General features: G+C 43.5%; 1 protein-coding gene across 2 annotated transcripts in view; it reads left to right on the top strand.

Annotated features, from left to right (window-relative positions):
* FSTL5 (follistatin like 5) overlaps positions 1-12,463 on the top strand; it is a 644,560-nt gene that overhangs the window by 53,406 nt on the left and 578,691 nt on the right. For both annotated transcript variants that reach the window (XM_083172689.1, XM_083172698.1), the window contains exon 2: positions 912-1,040. In XM_083172689.1, coding sequence (XP_083028815.1) covers positions 918-1,040 — 123 coding nt within the window. In that variant the 5' untranslated portion in view covers positions 912-917. The remainder of the gene's footprint in view (positions 1-911; positions 1,041-12,463) is intronic.

Raw genomic sequence — 12,463 nt, 5'->3', positions numbered from 1 at the left:
CACTGGAGGAAGTCATGGACAATCTACTGAAAATTCAGTTGGGGGGTACTTGGAAAGTAATCGGAAAAAAATAATTATTCCGCCTACCCAATGTTTAAGTTGAAGATAATAAAATCAATCCCAAGTTAAATGTAATACACAGGGCAGAGTCAGATTTAGGGCCTGATTCAGGAGCAGTTATAGTTTTTCAAGGATTTGCAAAACTACAACTCTCCTCTGCAGGCAGTGGGGGACAGCCAGCAATGTTCCCACTAAATGTTGTGGGCACTTTACGATTGTGAGAGTGCAGCGATACAGCGAAGTGCTTGCACATCACCGGGTGCCTAGCTGCGAAGCTGGGTGTAGGCCAGCCATGTGTCGTATTGCAGCGGGAATACCCACGCAAGCACGGGGAGAATAAAACCCAAGACCTCAGTGCTGTGAGGTACAGTAGCAATGCTAGCCAATGCACCATCAGTGCTGCAATTCCAGGGCTTTGTCATAACAGCAACAGGCAAAAACTGCGGCTTGTGTGATGCCAAATGGTGATGTGTGGTTCCACAGTCTAATATAAAGCCACAAGTAAAGAGACATTTAATATCAATTGATTCATGCAGCCAGATGCACCTTTGCAGATGCCACTCTAAAATGGCAGGTTTACAAGGTTATTATCTCTACAGTGCTGCATAATTGATTGTGCTGCAGTATACAGTATAAGTAAAGACAATCTCTAAAAAAATAACCTTGTACTGATCGAAACATTGTAACATCTACTATACAGTAGGTAAAATTAAATGTCCCTGTCTATTTAATAAACATTTGTGAATGTTATAGCAGCATTATTGTAAAATGTATTCATCATTATTTAAATATATACAGTATATAGTATATTTCGGTGAGTTTAATAGGTTTTTTTTTTTCTTTCTTATCAGAGCAAGATGTTGCGTTGGTACACAACTGTTCTATGTTTGGGATATTTTGTCTTGCTAGTCCAAGGGAGACCATCAAAGGAGGAGTTTGGTGTTAAGTCTTTTCCGCCATTTATAAGACTACGGCATAAGGTAACATATACTGTATATTTATCTAATATTCCTAAATGTCATATTAAGCAAGTTGCTAAAATTTTTGTTTTGTATACGGTATAGAGATGGATGAATATATTCAACACTGACCAATTCATTAAATGAAAACATATTATGAATTCCTCAACATTTATTCCGGGCTGTGTTGCTAATCTGTTGCTGTGCATTTTAAGCCACTCCATTGAATATTGCTATGGAGGCTGCAGGTGTCAGTGCAACTGTGCACTTAGACATAATTGGTGACGGTGATACACACATTAGTCACCCTTCTGCGCCACCCAGAAACACCTATTGATATTCAATCTCTCTTTGTGCAGTTTCACTGTGTGTCTAAGAGCAGCAATCATTGAAACGCATGACCATGCACTCTGACTACACTCTGAACCAAGCACGGTGTATCAATTCTGTTCTACCATTATTTCCTACAGAGGCTGATAATATGAAAAATATTCTACCTTTCATATATATCTGAGTGCTATTTGTATTCCAGGAACACTTTTTAATGCAAAATGAAAAAGAGAATAATAATAATAATAATAATAATAATAAAAAAGGGCAATCAGCCCCTCCTCCAAATACTCAACTAACCTCGGCATCAAAAAGGCTCGGCTTTTTAAAAAAAAGGAACCGGTAGGCTGCAAGCATGAAGTCTTGTCAATGCAGGGATACTTCTATGGGTATCCTCCACCCTCCCTTTCTGTCCACCATAGAGTCTGCACTGAAAAGAACTGGGGCTTTTTCTTCCCTACTCAACTGTGGGAGCTGAAGTTATAACTTGACACTACAGCCATCTCATTAAGATGAATAGTCCTTAATCTCCCTAATATAGTAAAAAAAAAAAAAAAACACAAATACACAAAAGCCTTGGCATTATTAGAGATATATATTTTAAAATAAATCCATATTATTTTACATTTTATGAGTATGTTTTTAACTATTTATGTTTTTTTACTGTATTGGCTTTGGGAATGTTAGTTATTGAAATGAACCACTGGGGTGATTAAGTTGTGCCGTTCCGACTAAAATTTCTCAATTCCACAGTCAAAAAAACAGCCCCACTGAATTTCAATATATGGCTGATAGTTACACTTTACTTTGTGCAGCTCATTATAGAGTCAAAAGTCCTGGGAGTGATGTTTTGCAAAATTCCAGCCAAGTGGACTCCATGGTGTAGTGAAAACAAGTCCAGGGCTGGACTGGCCTTTTGGTACATCTGACAAATGCCTGATCGGCTGCCTATATATATATATATATATATATATATATATATATATATATATATATATATATATATATATATATATATAAAACCAATGCTGGTGGCTGCCAATCATAAAATATGTGTACAATCAGAAGCAAATCCTGCCCACAGAACTGAAACTAAAGAAGCACATATAAACACAATCTACTTAATTTTATACATATATATGTTTTTGGGCTATGGGGTGCAGAGGCAGAACTCTGGGAGGCAATGGAGTCATCTGCCGCCGGGCTCCTGCTCCCAAGGGGGCACCTCTCCTCCCCCTGGAAGTTTAAATTAATCATTTAAAAGCCAACGATAGTGCTTCTGTGGCTGAGTTCTGAAATGTTATCTCTATATATCTATATTTCTGAACAGAAATATATATTTTATATAAGGTTATATAGGATTGTGTGTGTGTGTGTGTGTGTGTGTGTGGGGGGGGGGGCACCAGTATATATATCTTGCCTCCGGGCAACTGGAATGGACTTACACCACTGATGGGGTGCCGTGGAAAATTTTTGAATTGAAATTTTGAAATTTTCTATTTATTGTATTGCTGCTGAGAACAATAGGATAGCCATGGCTATCTGTATAGCTGCATATATATATATGTGTGTGTGTGTGTGTGTGTGTGTGTGCTCGGGTGGATGGCATACAAAGAGTTTTGAAGTAGATGTCAGTGCTATCTCAATAAATAGTTAATCAATTAAAGGTTTGTTCATGTAAGCTGCAATATATTGCTATTTTGACAAAATATTTCAGCCTATTCAGTTATTATTATTGCTTCTCCATACTAGTGTCATCCTATTGCGGGTGTGGTATGCCGTCCCGACAGTTGGGATTCTGAGGTCATTATACGGACATCTAAATCCCAGCCGCTGGTACTCCAACAGGGGGCTAGTACAGAGAAGCCCCTTGCGGGCTTGCTGCACTCGCCACAGGTTGCATTCTCTATGGGGGTCCTGGTCCCCCAAAGGAAAATAACTCATATCATTTGGGATCCCGACTGTTGGGCATTTAAACAGTCGGGATTCCGATTTCAATATACTGACGGCCTGAATCCCGACTGTCGGGACGTCATCTGGCACACCATATTGATTCGTTTTTACAGAGGATATTCATTCCCATCAGGCCCTGCCCCAATACAGGAACCAGTACCGTATGGTGCTAGAAGCATCAGAATGGTAGCTCCTCTTATTATGTTTAAATGAGGATGTGCAGTTCAAGTCCTCCCTTTTTTCCTCTATATTTGTGTAGATATTGTTCACTTGAAGTTGTGGCTCCTTCTGTTTGGCATTGGCACCCCCCCCCCTCCCAGGGACGGACTGGCCATGGCCTTGTGGGCCAATTTTGTGAAGACTGCAATAGTGCGGCTGAAGCCTCCTTCATTGTGTGCTGCACCGCCTCTGCGTCATTAGTAGTAGTAGTAGTAGTAGTACGTTTATTTATAAGGCGCCACAAAGTGTCCGCCGCGCCGTACATAGCAAACAAAAAAAAAACAAATTACAAGGTAACGTACAGGGTGTGTAGAAAGATACAGTATAAATAGGGGTATAGCTGGTAGAACTAAAATCAGCATCAGTTCAGAAGTAGGTGTCAAAATAGTCAAGGAGACCGAAGATGAAGTAGAGGAAGGGAAGAACAGGACAGGAGCACAGGTGAGGTAATGAGGTAGGGTGAGTACGTGAGGAAGGAGGGCCCTGCTCATAAGAGTTAACATACTAAAAATAGGTGGGTGGACGAACGAAATACAATAGGATAAGTAGGAACGGAGGGGAACGGAGGCAGGATAGGAGGATCAAAAGAGGTTAGGAGGAGGGATAGGCTAGTCGAAAAAAGTGGGTTTTGAGGGAGCGCTTGAAGGAGGTAAGGGAATCAGATAGCCTGATGGGTGGCGGGAGGTTGTTCCAGTGCAGGGGGGCAGCGCGAGAGAAATCTTGGACACGGGAGTGCTAATATGCTAATTAGCATATTAGCAGGCACCGCGTAGAAGGACAGGTGGTACTGGATGAGCGAGGATGGAGCCTGGGCACAGTGCTCTGTGTCCTGACAGGTGCCTCTTTTGGCTTCATCTAGAGCTTTGCCCGGGAGCTGTGCACCAGGGTGATGCTGGGTTCAGCACTGCTGCTTGTGTCCCGCACCGAGGAGGCGATGCAGGCGCTGGCAGAGGAACTGGCACACAGACACCCAGAGGTTGCTGTGCACTGGGTTGTGGTGGATTTGGGCATGGGAGACAGGGTGAAGAGGATGGTGCAGGCGGCCCGGGAGAAGTAGGCACAGCGGCAGACAAACTTCTCATCATCAACAATGCAGGTACGCTGATGTATCATCCGGGGTGCTGCCAGGACACAGTGGGGCAGTTAATGGGTGAGGAGGGGTAGGTACCCATCTACAGCCCCCATGCAGAGCCATAGGGCTAGTGGAAGAGCAGGGAATGCTTCATTTTGCCCTGCTGTGCATGGTGGGACTGCAATAGGTGCCACTCTGAGGGTACCCTGCTGTAAAAGCGTGTCCTATTTCCCAAGACAGTGCCACATGCTGCTATAGGCAAGCTAGCGCTGAGTGTTGAGTGGGGCTGGGGTGCTGAGTATGGGGAGGAAGCAGAGGGGGATAGAGATTTCTATATGGGTTCAGGGGAGGGGGGATATAGACCGCTATATGGGTCCAGGGGAGAGGGGGGAGGAGAGCTAGTAACGGTGCCCAGGAAGAGAGAGGAGCTTGTATATACAAGATATTTTGTGTGTGGCCCTTGAGTATTCACTGGAAGTGTTAACCGGCCCCCCAGCTAAAATAATTGCCCACCCCTGGTATATATCGTTTGTTAATCAGAAAAGCTGCACGACGCAACGGCGGGGTGCTATTTAAGCAGAGGGCCGGGCAGAGCCAGTCACGTGGGTGGTGTTGTCGGATCTGTACTGCTGTGCTGCCAGTGCCAGAGACTGCAAGACTAGCTACTACTAGTAAGTGTCCTGTGCTCTTGTGATGTTTATGACAGTCTGTAATAAACATCACAGTGTGTGCCTGCCATACTGTGTAATGGGCATAATGGTGTGTTCCATAATGTGTAATGGGCATTACGTGTGTTCCATAATGTGTAATGCCTCCTTTTTGTGATGCCATGCCTCCTTTCAATGAAGCCATGCCCCCTTTTCGCTTTGCGGCATAGGTCCTGTCTACTGCAGGTGGGCCTGTGTGCTCAAAATGCCAGGGCTGATTTCTGGTCCCAGTCCGGCCCTGCCCCCTCCCATCTAGTGTACCTTTTAGTATTTTTAATCAAGTACAGGTTCATGCATTGCTGACTACATATTAGAATAGGCACTATTTAACGGTTAAGACCTGGAAAAATGTATATAATGTTTAGTATAATTAATGTTGGGAGCCCATCTGATGAAGTTCAGATGGACATTGTGAATGTGCCCACATTTTTGGCCAAATATGCAAACTTCACATATAGTATACTCCTTACATGTAAGAGTTTATCAAAATGATTTCACTATCAGTATTCTACTGTAGGTAGAGTGTTCTCTCTGATTCAAGCTATGCATTGAGATTAAGATATTTTAGTCTTTCCGGGTTAGTTTTGTGCTGTAGGTCATGCACTGTTTTAGTTGCCAGTCTTTGTACAGACTCTAATGTGTGTATATTTTTCTGAAGATATGGCCTCCAGAACTGAGCACAATATTTTAAATGATGCATAGCAATGACCAATACAGTGACATTATTACTTGTTTCTTATAATGCCACTGTATAGCACATCAATAGTGAGATGTGCCTGGTAACATAACTTTTCTTATCACTGCGCTACACGGTAATTGTTAAATGAGATTTGAGTTATCTACTGTTCATGTCACTGGCCACTATCCAGGACAGATGCTTTGATTTGTAGTGGTTCAGGCAAAGAAAAGCCGTTAATAGTATAGGTAAAGTTACTATTGCCAGATTCTTTACCAGTAGGGTTACTGCGCATTCACAGCTTTGAACATGCATACTCACTGTAAATGCGGCCTCTCGCACAGTTGATGGGTGCGTGAGTTCACATAGGCAGTGGGTGGCATCTGACTACCAACGTGAATAGGCCGCTAGATGTACTGTGTGAAGACTCTGTATATGTAAATAAAATGCCTAACTCATGTGTTTGTACACTGGTTAAGGGATTTTGTTATGAAAAACAACAGTTAAAAGGAAAAAAGTTATTTAATATTATGCATTTTCTATAAGTAAATTGGTATTTTCTAGGGATGTGCACCGGCCACTTTTCGGGTTTTGGGTTCTGATTACCTTGAGGTTTTGGGTTCTTATGGGTTTTGGCAAAACATCTCCTAAGTGTTTTGTGTTTGGATTTTTTTGGTTTTGGGTTCTGATTTTTTTGTTAAAAACTGCTAAAATCGCAGAATTTGGGTTTTTTTTTTTTTTGCTCCTACGCTATATTAACCCCAAAAACATTAATTTCCACTCATTTCCAGTCTATTCTGAACACCTCACAATATTGTTTTTAGGGCAAAAGGTTGCACCGAGGTAGCTGGATAACTATGCTAAGCCACACAAGTGTGCGGCACAAACATGTGGCTCATGTAAGAGTGGCACTGCAGCGGCAGACAGGATGGCAGTTTAAAAAACTAGGCCCCAAAAAGACCCCTATCTGGCTTGATCGTGCACTGTTTACCATGTGCAACCAAGGAGCAGTGGGCATTTCGTGCAGCACAGAGTTTGTCTGCAAGTGTGTAACTGTTTCGATCAGTTTAACATCCAACAAGATCCCTATCTGGCTTGATTGTGCACTGAGTGTTTACACAGTGCAGCCGAGGAGCAGTGGGTGATTGGTGCAGCAATCAGTTACTCTCATTAGTGGAATGCAATCAGTTGTATGCATTGAAAAGACAAGTCCCTCATACGAATGACTCTCAGCAGTGGGCACCAGACCAGACAGGTAGATGAGGCAGTATTAGGCAGTGAGCCCCAGACCAGACAGGTAGACACGGCAGTATTAGGCAGTGAGCCCCAGACCAGACGGTAGATACGGCAGTATTAGGCAGTGAGCCCCAAAACAGACGGTAGATATGGCAGTATTAGGCAGTGGGCCCCAGACCAGACAGGTAGATACGGCAGTATTAGGCAGTGAGCCCCAGACCACACAGGTAGATACGGCAGTATTAGGCGGTGAGCCCCAGACCAGACGGTAGATACGGCAGTATTGGGCAGTGAGCCCCAGACCAGACAGTAGATACGGCAGTATTAGGCAGTGAGCCCCAGACCAGACAGGTAGATACGCCAGTATTAGGCAGTGAGCCCCAGACCAGACGGTAGATATGGCAGTACTAGACACCAGACAGGTAGATACCTCAGCAATACTAGTATTGTGCACCAGCAGAATTTATAATAATTAATTTTATTATTAGGTACTGCTTGGCAGTGGCACTCAGTGGCACACATTAGTGCACAAGCAGCATGGAATTATATTTTACAGTCCCACACAGCACAAGTATTATTTTTTTTTTATTAAATTAGATATACGGAGCAGCCTAGTATGTACTTGTACTACTAGGTAGGTACACTTAGGCAGTAACACTGCCAGTGGCAACAGTGGACTAAGTAAATAATACTGGCAACCTCTATTCACAGTATTCAGTGCAGGCAGGCAGCACCAGTGGACTATATATAATTCAATTAATTATTAATAATATAGCAGCCTAGTAGGTAGAGAAAATAAACTACTAGGTACTAGGTAGGTAGGCAGGCAGGCAGGCAGTAGCACTGCCAGTGGTCACCACAAAAGGTTGTTATTATATTACACACCACCAGTAGCTTTATGCAGTGCACCAGCAGAATTTATATAATAATTAATTTTATATTAGGTACTGCTTGGCAGTGGCACTCAGTGGCACACGTCAGTGCACCAGCAGCATGGAATTATTTTTTACAGTCCCACACAGCACAAGTATTATTTTTTAAATTAAATTAGATATAGCAGCCTAGTATGTACTAGGTAGGTACACTAGGTAGGCAGTAGCACTGCCAGTGGCAACAGTGAACTAAATAATACTGGCATATTCAGTGCAGGCAGCACCAGTGGACTATAGTATATATATTATATATATAATATAATTAATAAATTATTAATATATAATATAATATTACAGGCACAGCACAGCACCAGAGGTAGGCCCCAGCACAGAGGAGACAGTAGTACTACAGGTACACAGTTAGACTGTTCTCCTAAGCAGAGAGGTGAACAGAGTAGACAGCAGCACTGAGGGAGACAGCCCCAGCGAATAAAATAATTACAGCACAGCACACCAGAGGTAGACCGCACAGAGTAGACAGTACTACAAGTACACAGTTAGACTACACAGCAGCACTGAGAGACAGCCCCAGCGATTAAAAAATATTGCATTCAAGGTCAAGGTCAAGCTCAAGTTTAAGCCCCAGCAGCAGCACCAACACACCCTCTCCCAACCCACTACTAGACTGGAGTGAAGATGGCGGGCGCAGCAGCCGCTTTTAAAGCCTCGCGAAATCCGGCGCTGGGAGATGACGTTCTGACCACGCGGACGGACCCGAGTCAGGCGGGAATCTCCGAGCGCTGCTCGGAACCGGGCTCGGAATGATGACGTCCGTGGGGGCTCGGATCTCTGGAATCTGAGTCTGCACATCTCTAGTATTTTCTAGGTCTTTTTCTGCACTTAATGCTGGTTAACGGGGGGGGGTTACATTTGTTCCCATGTAGGAACAGCGCACCTAATGTGCGCTAGTAACAGCCCGCGAGTAACGCTCGGTGGGGCTGTCCCCTGCAATCCCCCCAGTGTTTAGCGGACGGGGCGATGTATTAACAGCCGCCCAGGCATTAAATTGCCCCGGTCATTTTCGCCAGCTCAGGGTTAGCTTTGTCCTATCCCCCACTGCAGGGACAATGCTAGCCCTGCTGCTGGCTCCTTTGGTAATAGCGAGATCTCTTGCATGCCCATTACAGCCGGCCGGGGGAGAGAACATCTGCGCATGTGCAGGGCTGCCTGGGAGCCGATAAGGAGAGCAAATATCGCTAAACATAACAGCTCTCTTTATCGGCAGAGGGGGAGGATGATCAGGGCCGGCGCCACCACTAGGCAGCTCTAGGCATTTGCCTAGTGCGCCGGCACCTAGAGGGCGGCAGTTCGCCCCTCACCCCCAGCAAACTGTGTAAAAAAATTGCTGCCCCGGTGTCCCTGCAGTGCTGGGGCAGTCAGGGGTGTCCGTGCATAGGGGTACCTGCGGCGCCGTCATGTGTATAAAGCTGGCTGCGGTCGGCGGGGTCCCTGTAGTTAATAGCAAATAAATAGCGCTATGCACGCGGCAGCGCGGGAAGTGCTAGTTATTTGCTATTCACTACAGGGACCCCACCGGCCGCAGCCAGCTTTATACACATGACGGCGCCGCAGGTACCCCTACGGCACGGACACCCCCTCCCTCGGTCACCGGGGCGTCCCCACCCCGACTCGCCTGGGGCGCTCCGGTGCCTTGCACCGGCCCTGAGGATGATACATTTGCCCATAACGGGTGCCTGCTTCTCCACGTTAAGTAGGAGAAGCGGGACCCCTAATTTTAAAAACGTTAGGGGCGCAATAATACATCTGCCCCATTATGCCTAATATACTAAGATACTTGTATAGGCTACATTCATGATACACTTAGTCAATGGTATTATTATTATTATTTTTTTTTAAATAAAAAAATAATGTGAATAGAAAATATACAGCTCCATTAATGCATATTGATGCCATATTAGAAAACTAGTTGCATAGAAAAGTGAATATATTTTTGTGCTAAGCTGCATTACATGCTGTGACACAGAATAGTTACTGATTACTCAGCATGGTTTTTTTTATTTATTTTTTATTCTTTTTGTGTTGTGTGAGCAGCTTTGAGAGAAACACAGATGCGTGTAATGTTCTCTCCCAGATAACAGCCTCTCTATCTGTAGGCAGATATGCCATATGGCATCCAATACAAAATATCACTGCATATTCTGACATAATGCATCAAAGTTAAAATAAATCTTCTGCAATTCTACAGTGACAGTTCCCTGTGCAATAATAAAAAGATGACAAGAAGCATGAACTTCACGCCATATTTATATAGCGGACCTGAAGATCATCTAGTACATCATGACAATACTCAGAGACTTAGAAACATCTTAAATTGATATTGGCATGTAACATTAAAATAGAGATAACCTTGCAACAGCAATTTCGACACAAGATTCATAGGTGCAAAGTAGAATTCTGTTGTTTGATTTATTCTGACGTGACATTCGTGTATAGATGCCAACATTTGAAAGCAATTTTCAGTCACTTTGCTGCTGGATAGTTGAATATAGTCACATAATGCATAAATTGTACGCAGGCCCATGGAACTAACTGCGTTCAGCGAGGTGTGATGACCATTGTACATGATGTATATACAATTGAAAAAGCATAAGTAATTATTATATAGGCATTATAAGCCATTATAATATTATTCCATTACAGTTTATGTTCTTTTGTATTTTACCGTTTTTCATATTTATATTCGAAGCTCAGTTTCAGAGCTGTATGCTATTAGAAGCCTCCCACAGTGAATGGCAATGAACCAGCTTTCCAGAAAAACCAGCAGGGGAATGTTTCTTGTGAATTTCTGAGGAGAAAAGGTTTCGCGCTCACTCACTGAAATTAATAATAGTGGGAACGTGTATAACAATTACAGTTCTGTGAGTCTTGTGAATGAAGAGCCAAAGCATAAATGACTGGAGCCACAGCATCTAAAGGCCACAGTCAAGGGGACAAATGATTTCTATGGATGGATGTACAATATAATCTCAGGCTCTGACTTTAGTGTATATAAATGTAACTTTTCGGAAACACCTTACTTGTGGTTAAGTAGTATCCTATACAGAGGCAAATTTCCCATTAGGCACGTGAGGCACGTGCCTAGAGGCGGCACATGTTTGGGGGCGGCACTTGGATGCCTGTGATAGTACTGTCAGCCCAAAATGTACCAATAACTGCAAAATATCCACTGTACTGTACTATATTCCATCGTAAATAGAGTGTAAATGGATAGGACAAGCAGATACTGCCCCTGTAAACTGTCCTACTTAGTAACTATGTATTCATAATAAAATAACATGTCACAGTCAGTGGCTTTTTTTATAAATCCAGTATATTGACTATTATCAAATGAGGGCTTATAAGTAATCAATAAAAATAATACAATTAGGCGGGAAGGGGGGGGGGGGTGAACATTATTGTGCCTAGGGGTGCCCTCATCCCTAAATCCGCCCCTGATCCTATATGCAGGGTCAGTGCAATGTTTCTGGGTACCATAGACAACATTTTATCCACCATCCCTGTTCCCTCATTTATAGTATGCCACATATCAGTGTCCCCAATTTATAGTATGCCATATACATCAGGTCCCAAGTTCATAATATACAATATAGAATATGCCACACATCAGAGCGCCAATATCATACACTACCTCATAAAACTTCTCCCAATTAATTTATAATATGGCACACATCGGTGCCCTATATTTATTGTATGCCACATAGTGTGAATTATGGCCACTAATACATATTTATGGGGGAAATAGCGGCGGCTCCCTATTCAATGCTATCTTTGCCGACAGCATTGAAGAGGATCACAGCAGAACAGACCCGACTTTAGAATCTGTCGGGCCCATTCTGCTGATAACGGCCGTGGATTGTCATGATCCCAGCCGCAGATTGACAATCCACGCCCGTTTTTGTGACCACGCCCCCTTTGCGCCGATCGGCAGGAGGGACATTGCATCCCGCCTGTTGTTCTGCAGTCTATCAGACCACAAACGGGCCAGGATCATGACTATCGGGAGGGATCGGCAGCCGTGATCCTGGATTGCATACCCCCCTATGAGTATGCATTTATTAACTGACTTTTTAGCGCCAACAGCCTAGTTAATGTGCTTTGTTTTGTTTTAATTAATTAGCCAAAGACATATAGTATTGTGTCTTATATTTTAAAATTAAAAATAAATAAATAAATAATGATATAATGGGACGCTTGTGATCGCATGCTACTGCTATGCCATTGAATTGAATTGGAGCCAGTATGCACATGCTCCCCCAAGCCATTCACTGTAATGGGAGCTTACAGCATCCCATGCTGTG

This window comes from Crinia signifera, chromosome 1 (assembly GCF_055691185.1).
Source record: "Crinia signifera chromosome 1, ASM5569118v1, whole genome shotgun sequence".
NCBI lineage: Eukaryota > Metazoa > Chordata > Amphibia > Anura > Myobatrachidae > Crinia > Crinia signifera.
The sequence above is the reverse complement of the archived record's forward strand: the minus strand, read 5'-3'. Positions and strand labels throughout refer to the sequence as shown.